Source organism: Mobula hypostoma, chromosome 7, assembly GCF_963921235.1.
Source record: "Mobula hypostoma chromosome 7, sMobHyp1.1, whole genome shotgun sequence".
Taxonomy (NCBI): domain Eukaryota; kingdom Metazoa; phylum Chordata; class Chondrichthyes; order Myliobatiformes; family Myliobatidae; genus Mobula; species Mobula hypostoma.
Window position 1 is genome coordinate 53,141,472 of NC_086103.1, and position 17,732 is coordinate 53,159,203.

A 17,732-nucleotide genomic window follows, 5' to 3' on the forward strand; every position below is an offset into this window, starting at 1 on the left:
TCAACAATTTATCAATATACACCCAGAAGCCACTTTGTTGTGCCTGATTGATCTACTGTGTAGTAGCTACATCAAAAGCTGTTAATTTTGTTAAAGAGTTTGATGAGTGTGCAATTCTGATACATAATGTAGAGTACCGCCAACACGCTCATTTGTCAGATATGAAATCATTGATTCTTTAATTATTTAGTCATTATAACTGTTTTGACCAAAGATTTGTCTTCAGCCAGGGTATTAATTTACTTTCTCCATGCCAACTGCCAGCATTGTATCATTTACCAAGGAACCTTTAGCTGAATATGCAAATTATTATTTGAGACTTATAATGATCAAAATATGATTACTCATGCTTCTCTACTGGTAGCTATTTAATATAGAAGGAACAGATAAAATAATATATACAGAACTATGCAAAAGTCTTAAGCTGCCTAAGACTTCTGCACAGTATATACTTATTGGATATAATACATGATCTGTAATATATTTGGCACAAAAATTCTCTAATGGCTGCTACAAACTTTTGGCAGACTTCTGACCTGGGACTGATGTGAGGTAGTGCACTTTAATTGCTATCTGTCAGTCATTATGAAAATCTTCATAGAAATTCATCTTCAATTGGTATCATTAAATGTGTACTACCCTAACTGTACGGTTTAGTACTACCAAATTGGAGCCAACATTCCTGATTTTTCTACCAATATAACAGGAGTGCACTTCGGGACAAATAGGTTTTGACTTTAAATTCCATGAGCAGGTGGGTCTGGGAAGGAATTCAGAACTAGGTACACCGAGTAAGATAGCAGGTCAGAAATCCATCTCTAACCCACTGACTTCTGACTAAACCCAAATATCTTTTGGGTTGCTTGCATACAAGCTCCCCGTAGAGGTGGGTTGTCAATTTGTAACTTGTTTACATATTATCAATAAGAGTTATGAACTTCTATATTTTTTTCACAAAGAATCTCAAAGCTTTCTGGAAAATGCCATAGAAAACGAAGTACTGGACTATTGATTGATGTCTATGGAGTGGGATTTGAACCTTAGATTAAGACTGAAGAGCAGAAGGTGCTACCCATTGACTCAAGAATAATATCTAACTTTGTACGGAACTCATACCCATTAGAAATCAGAAATTGTGATTCTGTCATTGAGGCTTGAACTTAAATTTGATTTTAGAATGCTTTTTGTTCCACATGAACCCTAGCCTGTACTATTGTGTACTGAAAACAGAGTCAGTGGATGGTGTTTACTTCGATTTTACTTTGAATGACTTGAAGGCTGTTAAACATGGTAGGAGCACATGGTATTGCAGTAAAGTTTTCAACAGAGATAGAAGACTGGCAGAAGGCAAAGAGTGGGAATAAAGGATGTTGTTTCTGCTGGGTTACCAGTGGCTGGAGGTGTTCTGCAGGGGTTGATGTTGACTCTGTTTCTTTTCATGTTATAAGTTAATTACCTGGAGGCTTTGTGGCCAGTTTTGCAGCTGGTACAAATATAAGTGGAAGGGAGGACATGTTGAGGATGCAGGGAGTCAGCAGAAGGACTGGGAAAGGTTGGGAGAATGGACCAAGAAATGGTAGATGGAATAAAAAGTCAGAGGTGCAAAGAAACTTTGGAGTCCCAATGAAGACTCTTAATGGTTAGCTTACAGGTCGATTCGGGAGTAAGGCAAATGCAATATTAGTATTCATTTTGAGAGGACTGTAATATAAAAGCAAGTATGTCTGGTATGGGGGGAGGGGCTACTGCACAGGACCGAAAGAAGCTGCAGAGGGTTGTAAATCTAGTAAACACCATCTTGGGTACTAGCCTACAAAGTACCCAGAACATCTTCAGGGAGCAGTGTCTCAGAAAAGCAGCATCCATTATTAAGGACCTCCAGCACCCAGGGCATGCCCTCTTCTCACTGTTACCATCAGGTAGGAGGTACAGAAGCCTGAAAGCACACACTCAGTGATTTAGGAACAGCTTCTCCCCTTCTGCCATCCGATTCCTAAATGGACATTCAACCCTTGGACACTACCTCATTTTTTTAATGTACAGTATTTCTGTCTTTTGCATGTTTTTTTAAATCTATTCAATATACGTCTACTGTAATTGATTTATTTATTTATTTATTCATTCATTCATTCATTCATTTTCTTCTATATTATGTATGCATTGAACTGCTGCTGCTAAGTTAACAAATTTTGCGTTACATGCCAGTGATAATAAACCAGATTCTGATTCTAAGGCTTTATAAGGCTTTGGTCAGGACACATTTAGAGTATTGTGGATGGCTTTGTGTCCGATATCCAAGGGAGGATGTGTTACCATCGGAAATGGTCCAAGAAAGTCTTAGTCTAGTGTGCTTAAGACTTTGCAGAGTACTGTAGTAATGTTATGTATTGCACTGTACCACAACCAGAAACAAAAACACATTTCATGAGATATGTGAGTGATGATAAACTTAATTCTGAGAGAGGGAAGGGGTCTCTATTGTGGACTGAGAGTGGGAAGGGGGCAGGAAGAGGGCAATCATGGTTGGGAAAAGGGGAAGAGAGAGGTGTGGGAGTGGGAAGCACCAGAGAGACGTTCTGTAATGATCAATAAATCAATTGTTCGGAATCAAATGACCTTGCCTGGTGTCTTCGGGCTGGGTGTATTTGTACCCATGCCACACCACACCCCAGCACTCTTTCTTTGTCACCTGTCCCACACCTCTCCTGTGGCAAGCCATTCTCACCACTCCTAACATCCTTTGCTTCTGCAGGATTTACAAACTCCACTCCTCATTGACAAATACAGTACTGTGCAAAGGTCTTAAGCACCATAGCTATATATATGTGCCTCAAAACTTTTGCCCAGTACTGCTGGAGTGTAGAAGGATGAGAGTTGTTGAAACCTATTGAATGTTGATAAATTGGACACAGCGAGGATGTTTCTGGTTGTGGGAGATTCAAGGACTAGAGCGCATAGCCTCAGAATAAAAGGACATATTTTTAGAATAGAGATGAGGAATTTCTTTAGCCAGAGTATGGTGCACCTAAGAAATTCTTTGCTGTAGAAAGCTTTGGAGGCCAAGTCATTGGGTATATTTAATGTGGGGGTTAATAGGTTCCTGATTAGTAAGGGTGTCAAAGGTTGCAGGGAGAAGGCACTGTAGAAGTATGGGTTTGAGGTGGAAAAGTAAATCAGCCATAATCGAATGGCAGAGCAGACTTAATGAGCTGAGTGGATTAATCCTGCTTTGATCTCTTACGGTCTTACTTGAGAGAACTAATCTAACTTTTAAAAATAACTGGCATATTTTAAACTGAAGAGAATAGGTTGAGGTAACAATATTTTATCAGTATTATTATCCATCCATTGATAAAGGGATTAAGAGTTGCTGCATGTTTTTTTGTGTCTCTTTGTTGTGTGCAGTTCTTCATAGATTATTTTGTGTTCCTTTGTTTGAAATATTGTGGAATTTTTTTTGCATTTATTGTGAATGCCCACAAGAAAATGAATCTAAGGATAATATATGGATACATATGTACTTTGATAATAAATTTACTTTGATCATTGAATTATGTATATTGAAATATTGAAACACAGAGAAATGTGTTATTTGCGTCAACTACTAATACAGTCTGGGGATGTGCTGGGAGCAGCCTTCAAGTTTTGCCATTCTTCCAGCACCAACATTGCATGCTCACAATTTACTATCCCTAACCTGTAAATCTTTGGAACGTAGCATGAAACCGGAGCTCCTGGAGGAAACGCAAGCAGTCAAAGGGAGAAACTCCTTACAGATCTTGTTGTCACATGTACTGAAATATAGTAAAAAGCTTGTCTTGCATGCTGTCCATACAGATCAAATCATTACACTCTGCATTGAGGTAGCACAAGGTAACACAATGCACAATAAAGTGCAACAGCTACAGAGAAAGTGCAGCACAGGTAAATAATAGCTGTGCTTGTAATCAAGTTGTGTTGATGCAGCTACGTTTCTGGCAACTTTGAGATATTGAAAAATCATCTGGATCTGCCAGCCAAGCATCATCAGCAATGCTGGTCTATGATAAAGAAAGCAGCTACCAGCAGAAGAATTAAGGAAAAGAAGTGGGGAATGGATAGGACTGATGTGATATATTCCACAGAAGCAGGACGCGATAATTCTAAATGATCAGTTTACTCTTGATCATTCGCACCTGAGAAAAAGTATCATCTATGTGTACCAACTGCTGGCTATTCGCCAATAAACCTTTCACAAATGCCAAGCTAATTTCTACTCTTATGTTGCAGAGTGCCAGAACTCAGCTGCATTTCACATCAAAACCTGGATAGCTCAGGTGAAGGTGCACACTGATCACCAAACTACTAACCTTACCCCAAGTGCCAATCTAACCTGTCCTATTCTGTAATAGTATTGTTCTGCTCTCCATATTTCAGCTGTACTGGGTTTCATGACTGGTTTTGGTAATCTTGCTTTAAGTTGAGAGTAATGCATATTTTCAATAAACAGCCATTGCTGCTTTCTTCTTGACCTGTAGCCTCTTTTGAATATCACTAGGATGAGTAAAAGTTTTGCAGTAAACTTTTTTGGCTTTTCCTTCTTTTATCTTCATTTATAATTAGAAGTTAATCAGAAAGAACAAATGTAAACATGATGGGTGCTGTTTTATTATGTACATCGTTAAAGGTTATTACTTAATAAACGCTAATCCATATGACATCCAGTGAAAGAGCATGGGAACAGGTGTATACCTGTCATTTGTCAGGTACACTTCACCATTCAGGGAGATATGAATCTACCACTTAATTCCGTAAATCAATATCCTTTTAATTCTTTGGTTAACAAATATCTATACTTTGAACTTTAAACTAACAACTGACCTAGCTTCAATTACCATTTGTGGAGAAATCCTTCATTCCTACCACTCTACAGACAAAAGTTATTTCGGGCACCTATCCTGAAAGTTGTTTGGTCCATGTAAAAGAGGATAAGTAGACTCTGTTTTATTTTGTTTATACAAACCAGTTGCTAATACACTTAAATCAAGCAAACTTTAATTTCTTTGAATGTTATTCAAAATGCACAAATGTCTATCTTGGATTAAATAAGAGCACAAGTGAGCAAGCACATTTGGTTTGGTGTGCTGATGCCAAGTGTCACCGATATATGTATGAAATAGTCCTGTGAAAGAATCCCTATTATTGTTTTTTACTGATGCTCGGTGGGTGTGCCTGCAAAACTACTGAGATAAAGTGATGGGTAGCAGCGGATTTGAATCAGAAGCTGGTGTGTGTGTGTGTGTGTTTGGTTGGGAGGCGGTGGAGCAGGGTGGGTATTGGTTATGGGCTTCCCAAATGGAATCTGCAACCCAAAGGCACAAGACACTGAGCTTTCTAGTTTCAGATAATTACACCCCCTTTGTTCCTTTCCCACTTCCACCTGCTCCGCATGGTTTTCTCTAGTTCTGGTTCATTTTTTCCCTTCCCTCTTCCCCTTTCTTACCTGGACTATTCACCACCTTAATTCATCTGCCAATCACCCTCATGTCTATCCATCAGGCTTAATTTTTCCGTAGACTGGAAGACATAGGAGCAGAATTAGTCCATTCAGCCCATCGAGTCTGCTCCACCATTCCAATGATTCACCTTTCCTATCACTCCCCCATCATCCCTCCCTTATCTGGTTCCACCAGTCACCCAACAGCTTTTGCCGCTACCAACCCATCTGCTTATTTTATTATTTTCTTTCCATTTTTATTAAACCACACCCACAAGTCATGCCCATTCCATTCCTTTTCATTCTCCTTCTCCACCCGGCCTCAACAATGCCCTCCCTTCCCACTTCATCTGATGCCACCTATCCCTTTCAGCTTCTGCCTTGCCCCTCCCTCTCACTTCTGGATGTTGCCTCTCTTCCCTCTACAATTTCAGTCCTGAAGCAGAGTCGCGGCCTGAGCCAATGACCACCTATTTTTCTTTGCAGATCCTGTTTGACAGCTGAGTTTTTTCCAGTGGCTTGTTTCTTTGCTCCAGATTTGGGCATCTGCATTCTATTCTGTCTTACATTAGGAGATAAATGAGTACCTTAGGATCCTCTTATCTGGTCTCAGTGTTTGCAACCCATAGGGATTGCAAAGGCTCTTTCGTTCTAAAATGAGTCGAAGCAACTCATTGCTGACTATAAGCACTTTGCAGCAAATTTGAGAAAATCTCATTTTAAGTCTTGCATTTCTTCTCCATATCTCATCCAAAGGGTGTTAACAATTATAGTGTGGAAGAATGCATTTTCTGAGATGTCTTTTATTTACAGATCTTTATGTGTGTGTTTCTCTCTGTTCCTACTGCTACTTCCTTGCCTAGTTATGAAGGTGTGGATTTCCAACTAACTTTATTAGAAGGTTTGTAGGCTAGTGCATGGTCTTCAGCACCATGCTGTGAACTGTAATCAAATCGACATTTGAACTCCATTGGGAGATTGGCAGGGAAAGCGAGGTTCATAGAAGCAGCACACACGTACTTAGGAGATTGTTATCGAACAGCAATTATTTTGAATGATTGGGTAATACGTTGGCTGATAGGAAGTAATGATGTAGGTAAGCATGGAAGGTTTACTAAAAAGTAGATAGCTAATCCAGATGAAGGATCTTGACTGCGACTGTAGACCGTCCATTTTCTTCCACATATTATGCCTGACCCACTGAGTTCCTCCAGCAACTTGTGTATTTTTAAAAAATGTCAGTGCAATGACCAGCATCATTATTTAAGACAAAAACAGGAAGAATCAACCCAAATTATGATCAAGTTATTCTGGTGATATCAGCGTGCACTTTGTAAACTATAATATGTATTCTAAAAGTGTTTAAATTTGACTATTTTAGATATTAAGATTCAAAAATATAGTTAGCTTTTTATCAAAATTTGATTTAATTTTAATTACTCAATCATAGCTGTGCCTTGTAATCAGTTTTAAATTTCTTTTCCTTGAATAATTATTCTGCTGCAGACTAAAAAAAATCCTTTACCACATGTTATGCATTAATTGGGATTTTGTAGTTAACTTCTCTTGTTTCATGAATTATATTGAACAGGAAAGATCAAAAATGGTTTTATTTCAAACTTTGCCTTGTACTAGATACAGTAGATATAATTAGATAGGAATATTGTTTATTGCAATTATATACAAGTGTTATTAATTTAATGTGTTTTTACCAAAAAATATTTAATGGCAATATATTTCAATTATTAATTGACAATATTTTAAATAAGATCAGGAAGGAATTGAGTGCTTAAAGATATGGTTCATAAATTTATTTTCTACCACATCTAAACAAATTAATCTCTTGAGAATGTATACTGCTTTGACAAAAGGTGTTCTCTTCTGACTCTGTTGCAGATTTCATTTTATACCTATCACTCAACTTTTTGTATTACAAATGAAAATGTTTTTGTTCAAAGCATCTTTTGAAAGAAATATGATTCATCTTGTGGTCAGGCCAATAACCCTTTTAATATTTTGTGTCTAATATCTAATATAGAACAGTAAATAGGTTGTATAGTTATGATACCAGGTGTATAACTATACTGCAAGTACAACCTTACTTTGCAACCCGACTAATTAGGTAAATGGTTAACCAACTTTTTTTATGATTACACAACCAAGAGTTTAGAGAAATCCAACATTTATAGCATTGACAACAGTATAGTTTATTGGTTTTTATAAATAATACTAATAATTTTATATTACTTGGATTTTGAAACTTTCAGTATTAAATAAAAGTAGAAAGGTATTGATTTTCAAAGAAGGAATATACTTAGTAGAAGAGGTTTGACATCCGGAACAAACAAGTGCAAATAATGAAATGTATGTTTGGAATGAGATAGAAAATCTTCTGAATCCTTTATTCCCCAAATCATGAAGTGTTTATATAAATTAATTAAGCACTGATTAAAATGAGATTCCTTGTGTTAGTTCATTTTCACAGGGCAGAATGAAATGAGGCAATACACTGAATAAATGTAATATACAAGTTCTGAGCAATTTGCCAAATACAACTTCTGAAATCAAGTGCATTTAATTTTTTTTCAAATGTAAACACTTATTCTTTAAAGTGAAAAACTTTCCTGAAAATAATTACTTCAGTGCTTGATTAAATCTATGCAATAAAAGTGATCACACAAAATCCAAAGCTAACCTGATTTTATATTGGTAAAAATGCTTAAGTCAATGGCAAAATGAACTTAATCATAGATTTTAAACATTGATTTGCAACATGGATATTATTCAATTATTTTCAAACATAATTTAGTTTTAATTCTACAAATTATTTTACATGAAGCATATTTGTGTTTATACTCACAATAAAATATTTACACTAATACACTTAAAATATTAAATTATTTTGAGTCAAAAGTGGACATTCTATCCTTGTAATTGCAATATACATCAATATAATTCGGAGAGAGGTACATGTGTATAAAGCATGTGAAAATCATTCCTGGTGCTGGGTAGGGCAATATTCTAGTCCTGTGTTAAGAGGACAGTTGGTTATGCATAATTTCTTATTTAATTGGACACAAAGTATTAAATCTTTTTTTTAAATGAAGGAACTGTTACTGGGAGCATACTTACCTCAGGTAATTAATCTGTCTTAACACATTTTCTTCACAATTTCAGAATCTGTGAGAGGATGTATAAACAACTATTGTTCCATGTGCTTTAAACTAATTAATTTCACTTAGCATTTTTGAAATACTTTTTAAAAACTTATTTTACTGAAATGTATATCTATGTCTTGTTTATGTAAACTTTTTGAACTACGGAAAAGGAGTTAGATGATTCAATCAACAAGGGCGAGGTTGAGCTGAATTATTTTTCAACCACACAAAAAAAAGTTATTAGGGTAATTACATTATCCACAACAGCAATGAATGTAAACTCAGACTGTCGCCATTTAGCCCCAATAAAATTCTGTTTTATAATTGAGGAACTTGCGAGTGATTGTTATTTGAGAAATTGGGAGTTTTTTTTGTGAAATCCGAGGAACTTCGCAGTTTATTCTAACGAATGTATTTTTCTCTGCAAATCATTCCAAATATTGACCCGTATTATTTTAACAAATTGGTTGCGTTCAGAAGATTTGTGGAAAATAAATTTGCAATATCAGTTGCATATGTTTTTATGTAAACCAAAATCGAATGTGGCAAAAGTGTAAGGATTGATTATCAGTCTCGAGTGTGCAGAAGTAAGCAATACTTTCTGCAGTTTGCCAAATAATTTGAATTGTTCCTTCCAATTGTGCCTGGTGCTGAAGACAGGGTGAAGTGTCATTCATACCCGGCGCGTGCCATCTCACAGGATGGAACCCGAGCCCGGACACCCTGTTAATTATTCATCGAAAGGCTATTCCGCTTCTTCTCATTGGGCCACCGCACGCGATTAGCGCGCGTACGGCTGACTTCCAGCGACGGGAATGTCTGATCAGATCTCCGATTGGTCAATCACACGCGCCACGGGCACGAATTGATTTGTCCCCTTCCCCATCCTTGAGTACATCTTGGTGCATTTATAGCTGGCACCAGGAGTTAGGGGAATCTGCTTTCCAGGCTCGCCTGGTAATGCCTCTCGGCACGATAGCAGTTGATCGAACTGTACTCATCGACATGTCCCAGAGGATAAAGCTCCAACTTGCAGCGTGGTCGGGAGAGGACTCGAATGAAACGAAACCATATTCTCCAGCAAGTGCAGAGCATGGTACAAATACCAACTCCCGGGCTTGGGTTTCGCCCGCATTCCAATCAACCTACCCATCCTTTCATACCTGTTGTCCGCCCGGAGAAAAAAACGCAGTTTTGTCTGATCAGCAAGTTTGTGACGGAGATTCACCCAACATACTTCCAAGCGCGGAAGTCCCCACAGTGGATGCAGGGAAAGATAGTGATCTTCACAATTTCAAAGGTCAGACAAAATCTCCAAGCAAGCAGGTAGCAAAACCACCAAAACATCGGCGACTTGCTGCAAACGCACGCGAAAGGAGAAGAATGCATGGATTAAATCATGCTTTTGATGAACTGCGAAGTGTGATTCCAGCTTTTCATAACGATAGGAAATTGTCAAAATACGAAACACTGCAAATGGCACAGATCTACATCGCAGAGTTAACTGAACTTCTGCAGAATGTGAGTGATGGAGAATCGTCTCCTCACTCGCATTCCAGTGACTGGGAGGAGGAACAGCTTGGCGGTACGCCGTGCCACGGCGGAGAATCACTCCCATATCGCCAGGGAGCAGAAAGCCAATTAGGCTAAAACTTAAAAAGAAACTGAACTTATTAAAAAAACTTATAACTTCTCAATGTAGAGAGTGGAACAGAATAAATTTATTTTTATATTAATTCCAAATAGCGATAAAATGGTTTTCTCGCGCAATTTTGCGATCGCCTGTTGCACTTTAAGAATACTACAGCTGAATCTATTAAGTTATGCATAGTAAAATCCAATCAGAATGAAGCAGAATTCATGACATTGTTGAGATATTACTCCATTCTTAATTTTTAGCGTGTGTAATATTTCATTATTAATTGTTGCGCTGTTTTCATGGTCGACGTTAATGCGGTCATTGAAATGCGAGTAGATAGTGGTCTTTGCTACTATCACGTCACGTTTTGCCCTTCAGTGGAACATGTTCCAGCAATAATTCTAGGATCATCTTCATCGTAAAATATTAAGGTTGAAATTAATTCGATAGACTTATTCATGAAAAAGTATGCTGTAAAATGAAATTATTCTTTAGTTTTCAATAAATTTACATTTTGAATCACATTGAAATGTGTAATTTCATATGATTATTTTACTAGGAATGGTCTCCCTAATACAACATAACAATTACAATAGTGGATGTATTTGTTGCATTAACAATAAACTGTGCGGCTTACTAAAAACGCTTCTGAAGTGCTGAAACTCTTCCAAAATTCAGATAGATTCGGAACTGTGAATTCAGCTGTGCTACAAATATCAACAGACACAAAATGTATCCTATCAAAATATTTTTCTCAAGATAATTTGGGTACAAAGCATTCTTTTGTTATAGTCAACATAATTGCTGAGATTAATGTTAAAAATAGATGTAGATACGTCATTGAAACTATTTGTTAACAAACAAGTGATCCATAATTTATTATCTTGCAGATATGTTGAACTATATACTTCAATTAGGCTTTATTAAAATGGGAGAAGGCAATATAGTCAAAACTTAAGTAAATGAGTTTAAGCTATAAAAGAGCAGGTGTGTTGCCTGCAAGGAACTGCACCTGTCACATTTGATGAACTTTGAACTACCCTGTCAGTGCACGTAGATTAATCAAGTTGAAATAAATTAACAAATGTAACACACCAGCACCAGCAGCAAAGGTCAAATACTGCAGACTTTGGTCCATAATATTTATCCTGCATTATGTTAGTTCACAGCTTTACCTACTTAGTTCACAAAGGTCATTTTCAAATTTATTTCCATCAAATCCAGTTGTAATTTGTAAGAAACTCGTCTGGTTGCAATCTTGCGTGCGATTGGAATACAGCTTTTATTATCCTTCAACCTAACTAATAACATTTATAGTTTAAGTCAGGGTATAACTATTGGAATTAAGCTCACTTAGCATTTATTTTACATTTTAGATGTATATATTTTAGTTCCATAGCTAGACTCTCACTGCAATATACAAAGGCTGAAACAAAACTTATATTAAAAGTAAAATTGTGTTCACTGCACTTATAGGCTGAAACAAAACATATATTAAAGGTAAACATGAGGAAATCTGCAGATGCTGGAATTTCAAGCAACACACATAAAAGTTGCTGGTGATCCAGCTGACAAAGGGTCTCGGCCCGAAATATCGACTGTACCTCTTCCTATAGATGCTGCCTGGCCTACTGCGTTCACCAGCAACTTTTCTGTGTGTTATTAAAGGTAAAATTGTGTTCACTATGCTTATAGACTGAAACAAAATTTATATTAAAGGTAAAATTGTGTTCACTGTGCTTATAGTTGAAAGGAATCCTCACTATGATTCAGGAAAGTGTTTTTTGAACACTCGAAGGAAACCGCTGAAAATGAACCAGGAAATAGCTGTTACTGTGTGAAATATTGAGTAAGTTACCATGGACTACTTGTCTCCTGTCATTTTATTCAAAATTGGTCCTGATTAAGGATCTCTGAGCAACAGACACAAAACACTGGAGAAACTCAACAGATCAGGCAGCATCTATGCAGGGGTATAAGAAGTCAATGCTTGGAGCTGAGACATGGCTCAAAATATCCTGAAACGTCAACTCTTTCTCTGAGAGTATTATGTGGTGGTATATATGCATTTTGATAATAAATTTATGTTCAACTTTTGTCTATTCCCCTCCATTGATGCTGCTTAATTTGCGAAGACTTTCCAGAATTTTCTATGTGTTGCTCAAGATTTCCAGCATTGGCACATTTACAGAGTCTCTTCTGTTAAGATATCTGTGATGTTCTGTCATCGTGCTCCACCTACCATCTGCCTCTCTGTTTATTGCTGAGTGTATTTTAGACCTGTGATTTCACCTGTTTGTTGCCAGATTGTGCCAGTGAGTTTTCCTGAGCCTTAACAGCATTCGTAACTGAACTCTGTCCATCCGAATATCCACTCTGCCTGTTTCCCAATTCTGGTTTTTTGATTTCTCTGGAATTTTTGATCTCTGCCTGAACTTTGACACTGACTTTGTTGCCCCTCTGGATTTGCTACTCAGTAAATATCACAGTGTGCACAGTACTTGGTCTGCGATTGGGTCCCTGCTTCAGCATACTGACATGTTCTTAGGCATTTCCTCCTTTTCCCAGATATTGACAATGAGATTGCCTCTCCAATGCCAACTCTCAGGATTTCATTGGGGAAACCCTTTGCTTTCAAGATCATTTTATTTCAGAATTGGGATGTGGCTTTCTTGATTTCTTGTTAGCTAAGAATCAAATATGGCCTGAATAGATTGCTGTGGAACACAGTCCCGGATGATAACACAAAGGGAAGAATCATCTTTAAGGAGTCTTTGTAGTGTTCTTTCGGTGGAGGTTGCCTGCTTCTCTGTTGCTGCGGAGTTCACTGTTCTCCGTTCTCACTGGGTGGGTCTTACGTGTATGAAGCATGGATGCTTTTAACAGTTTTCAAGAACCCACACAAGTTGTGGCTGCCAGTATGTAACCGAGCCTCCATCTAACAGCTGTTCTTGAAGTCACGAGTTTTCTGATGGGTCTCTGCCTCCAGGTTCGTTGGGAACTGTTTCTTTTCCCTTAAGGAAACAGGAGCTTCCAATCCAGGGAACTATTTTAGCTATGGTTAACTATCTTCTCAGTCTTTCTGTAGGTCCTGGTTCTTGTTGGTATAGACTTCAAGAAATTAAAAGCACTGAATACAAAAAAAGGCTATACTACATGACAAACACAAGAAAATCTGCGGACGCTGGAAATCCAAAGGAACACACACAATATACTGGAGGCACTCAGCAAGCCAGGCTGCATCTATGGAAGAAAATAAACAGTCGACGTTCCGGGCCAACACCCTTCATCAGTCCAGAATTTTTTTTGCCTTGCTATACTGTATGTCTAGTCAACATTCTGATTATAACATTCCTGCTCTCCAGAATTCGATGTGCCTCTAGCCAAGCTATTGAAGATACAGCACCATCAGGGACTGTAGAGTCTGGGAAATTATGCAGACACATCCTCTCACACGTAACAGGGCAAATCTAATCTGAATAATGTCCTTTTTATCAGTCAACTCTCAATTACCAGCAGAATGACAGGATGTGTGATTGACATATGGCACTCATTCACTGATAGCCCACTCACTGGTGCTAAGCTCAGGTATCATCAAGACCACTTAGTTCCAGTGTTCAATGAGGCTTGATCAATACACGGACAAAAGAGCTGAAGTACAAGTGACTCTTTCCCTTGATTTTAAGGCAGTGATTGATCTTTCATGGCATTAAAGAGCCCTAGTAGAACTGAAAAAAATGGGAACCAAGGGGAATATTCTACTGTCTGGGTTATACCCAGCACAAAGGAAGATAGAATTATTAGAAATCAATCATATCATCCTCAGAACATTATTTCGGAAGTTCTCGGCATTATGTTTTAGTCTTTTGTAATTTCATACACATTGGGACAAAGAGCTTTTTCTGTGCTGGATGGCTATCTAGCTAATTCAATGATCAGTAGCTGTAAGTTTGTAATCTAAAAGTTAGCTAAGTACAAAATTCAAAGGTCAAAGTAAATATATTATCAAAAAACATACATGTCATCATATACAATGCTGAGATTCGTTTTCAAGAAATACAGCTATGTTTTGCGCAAGGTCATCAAGGCAGCAAAACAAAAATACAGGGACAAGATTCAGACTCATCTTTCCACCAACAACACATGAAGCTTATGGAAGGTCTGCACACCATCACAGACTTCAAAGCTAAACGCAGTGGAGTTTCCAACATCGATCCCTCTTTCCCAGATGAGCTAAATCTTTTTTACACTCGATTCGACGTCGCCAGTACTGAGCCCCTGAGGAGACCTGCAGATGATGTGACCAGCAGCTTGGTCATCTCTGAGGCTGAAGTATGCAGGTGTTTCCAACGGGCGGACAATCGCAAGGCTGCAGGACCGGATGACATCCCAGGCCAAATACTCAGGAAGTGTGCAGCACAGCTGGCAGGTGTGTTTACAGACATTTTTAATCTCTCCCTCTCCCAATGTAGAGTGCCTGCCTACTTCAAAATATCCACCATTGTCCCTGTACCTAAAAGGACCAAGGGAACATGTCTGAATGACTGGTGAAATGTCACACTCACCTCAATAATAGGCAAATGCTTTGAGAGGCCGGTCAAGGACTACATCTTCAGCATGCTGCCATCCACACTGGACCCCCTACAATTCGCCTACCGACACATCCGACTTATAGACGATGCAATAGCCACAGCTCTACACACCATCCTTACATATCTGAAGAAAAGGAATGCTTAAGTGAGATTGCTGTTCTTGGACTACAGTTCAGCGTTCAACACCATTATTCCCTTCAGGTTTAACAAGAAGTTCAGAGACCTCAGCCTTCACCTGGCATTGTGTAGCTAGATCCTGTCAGATCACCAGTAGGCGGTAAGAGTGGGCTCCCTCACCTCTGCCCCTCTGACCCTCAACACAGGTGCCCCTCAGGGTTGTGTCCTATGCCCTCTCCTTTACTCTCTGTATACCCATGACTGTGTCGCTACCCACAGCTCCAATCTGCTAATTAATTTTGCTGGCAACACTACACTGATTGGCCTAATCTCAAGTAATAATGAAGCAGTTTACACAGAGAAAAGACATCACCCTGACACAGTGGTGTCAAGAAAGCAACCTCTCCTTCAATGTCGCAAAAACAAAGAAGCTGGTTGTGGACTACAGGAGGAATGGAGACAGGCTAAACCTTATTGACATCATTGGATTTGGGGTTGAGAGGGTGAATAGCTTTAAGTTCCTCGGCATAAACATCACTGAGGATCTCACGTGGTCTGTACGTACCGGCTGTGTGGTGAAAAAGGCACAACAGCGCCTCTTTCACCTCAGACGGTTGAAGAAGTTTGGTATGGGCCCCCAAATTCTAAGAGCTTTCTATAGGGGCATGATTGAGAGCATCCTGACTGGCTGCATCACTGCCTGGTATGGGAACTGTACCTCCCTTAATCGCAGGAGTCTGCAGAGAGTGATGTGGACATCTTAGCACATCTGCAGATGTGAACTTCCCACTATTCAGGATATTTACAAAGACAGGTGTGTAAAAAGGACCTGAAGGATCATTGGGGACCCAAGTCACCCCAACAACAAACTGTTCCAGCTGCTACCATCCGGGAAATGGTACTGCAGCATGAAAGCCAGGACCAACAGGCTCTGGGACAGCTTCTTCCACCTGGCCATCAGTCTGCTTAATTCATGCTGACACAACTGTATTTCTATGTTATAGTACATATCCTGTTGTATGTAATATTTATTATAAATTACTATAATTGTACATTGCACATTTGAACAGAGACATAACGTAAAGATTTTTACTCCTCATGTTTATGAAGGATGTAAGTAATAAAGTCAATTCAATTCAATTCAGACAACCAATGTGCAAAAGACAACAAATTGTGCAAATACAAAAAAAAATGATAATAACTAAATAAATAATAAATATTGAGAACATGAGTTGTATAATTCTTGAAAGTAGTCAATAGGCTGTGGAACAATTCAGTGATGGGGCAAGTGAAAGTTCAGTGAAGTTATCCTCTCCGGTTCAGGTAATAACTGTTCACCAGCCTCATGGTGTTGACCTGAGGCCCCTGTACCTCCTTCCTGATGACAGCAGTGAGAAAGGAGCACAGCCTAGATGGTGTGATTCCTTGATGTTGGATGCTGCTTTCCTGCAATGACACTCCTTGTAGATGTGCTCTATGGTGGAAATGGGCCTTATCCATCACTTTTTGTAAGATTTCCCAATATTAAGTAAGTGTTAAGATTAAAAAGTTGAACAGCTAACATGTAAAGCATAAATATGCTATTATTTCTGTCAATTGTGATTAAAAAATTCCTGTTTTTGTAATTACCTGAGGAGATGCTACAAAACAAAGATGATGCGCACATACGTCTTGTTAAAGTGATCCTGCTATGCCATAACCACTAATGTAATCAGTAGTCTGTTATTTATAGATTGCAAATATAGAGAAGACAGGTACTGGAATATATCAGTAATCAATGGCTCTCCATGTGGCTTTGGATCACCTGGACAATACAAATACCTACGTCAAGATGCTTTTCATTAACACAGCTCAGAGTTTAACACCATTGTCCCTACAGTTCTGATTGAAAAACTACAGAACCTGGGCCTCTGCACCTCCCTCTGCAACTGGATCCTTGACTTCCTAACTCGAAAATCACAATCTGTGTGGATTTGTAAAAACATCATCATCTCACTGCCAATCAACACTGGTACATCTCAGGGATGTGTTCTTAGCAGGGGTGATTGATAAGTTTGTGGCCTAAGGTAGAAGGGGATGAGTTATTAACTTCAAACTTTCTACATAATCACTCAAACTGTTGAACTGCATGTGCATGTAACGAGAGCTGTATAACTCATCTCCTTCTACCTTAGGCCACAAACTTATCAATCAGCCCCGCTGTGGACACTTTCTGGAGGTCCAAGATCCATACGCTCCACGACCACTGGACTAAGTGTGTAAATGTACGAGGGGACTATGTTGAAAAATAAATGAGCTAGGTTTTCTAAAATTGATTCCGTCTACCTTAGGCCACGAACTTATCAATCACCCCTCGTATATAGAAGGCACGACAGAGGCTATATGTCATTAGGAGCTTGAGGAGTTTTGGTTTATCACCTAAAACACTCAAAAACTTCTACAGATGTATTGTGGAGAGCATTCTGACTGGCTGCATCACTGCCTGGTGTGTGTAGGGAGGGGGCTATTGCACAGGATTGAAGTAAACTGCTTAGAGTGGGAAAATCAGTCAGCACCTTAATGGTTAGTAGCCTATGTAGCATCCAAGACATCTTCAAGGAACAGTGCTTCAGAAAGGTGGCGTCCATCACGAATGACCCCTTCCACCCAGGACATGCCCTCTTGTTACTATTAGGAAGGAGGTACAAAAGCCTAAAGACACACAGTCAGCAATTCAGAAACGGCTGTCTCCCGACAGCCTTCTGATTTCC

General features: G+C 38.7%; 1 protein-coding gene and 1 long non-coding RNA gene across 2 annotated transcripts in view; one reads left to right on the plus strand and one right to left on the minus strand.

The window, feature by feature from the left end:
• The window catches only part of LOC134348914 (uncharacterized), a 93,877-nt gene that overhangs the window by 47,793 nt on the left and 28,352 nt on the right, over positions 1-17,732 (minus strand). The window lies entirely within an intron of this gene.
• On the plus strand, positions 9,554-10,788 carry LOC134348910 (transcription factor Atoh1-like). Its single transcript, XM_063052713.1, has one exon. The coding sequence runs from the start codon at positions 9,595-9,597 to the stop codon at positions 10,282-10,284; it is 690 nt and encodes a 229-aa protein (XP_062908783.1). The 5' UTR covers positions 9,554-9,594; the 3' UTR covers positions 10,285-10,788.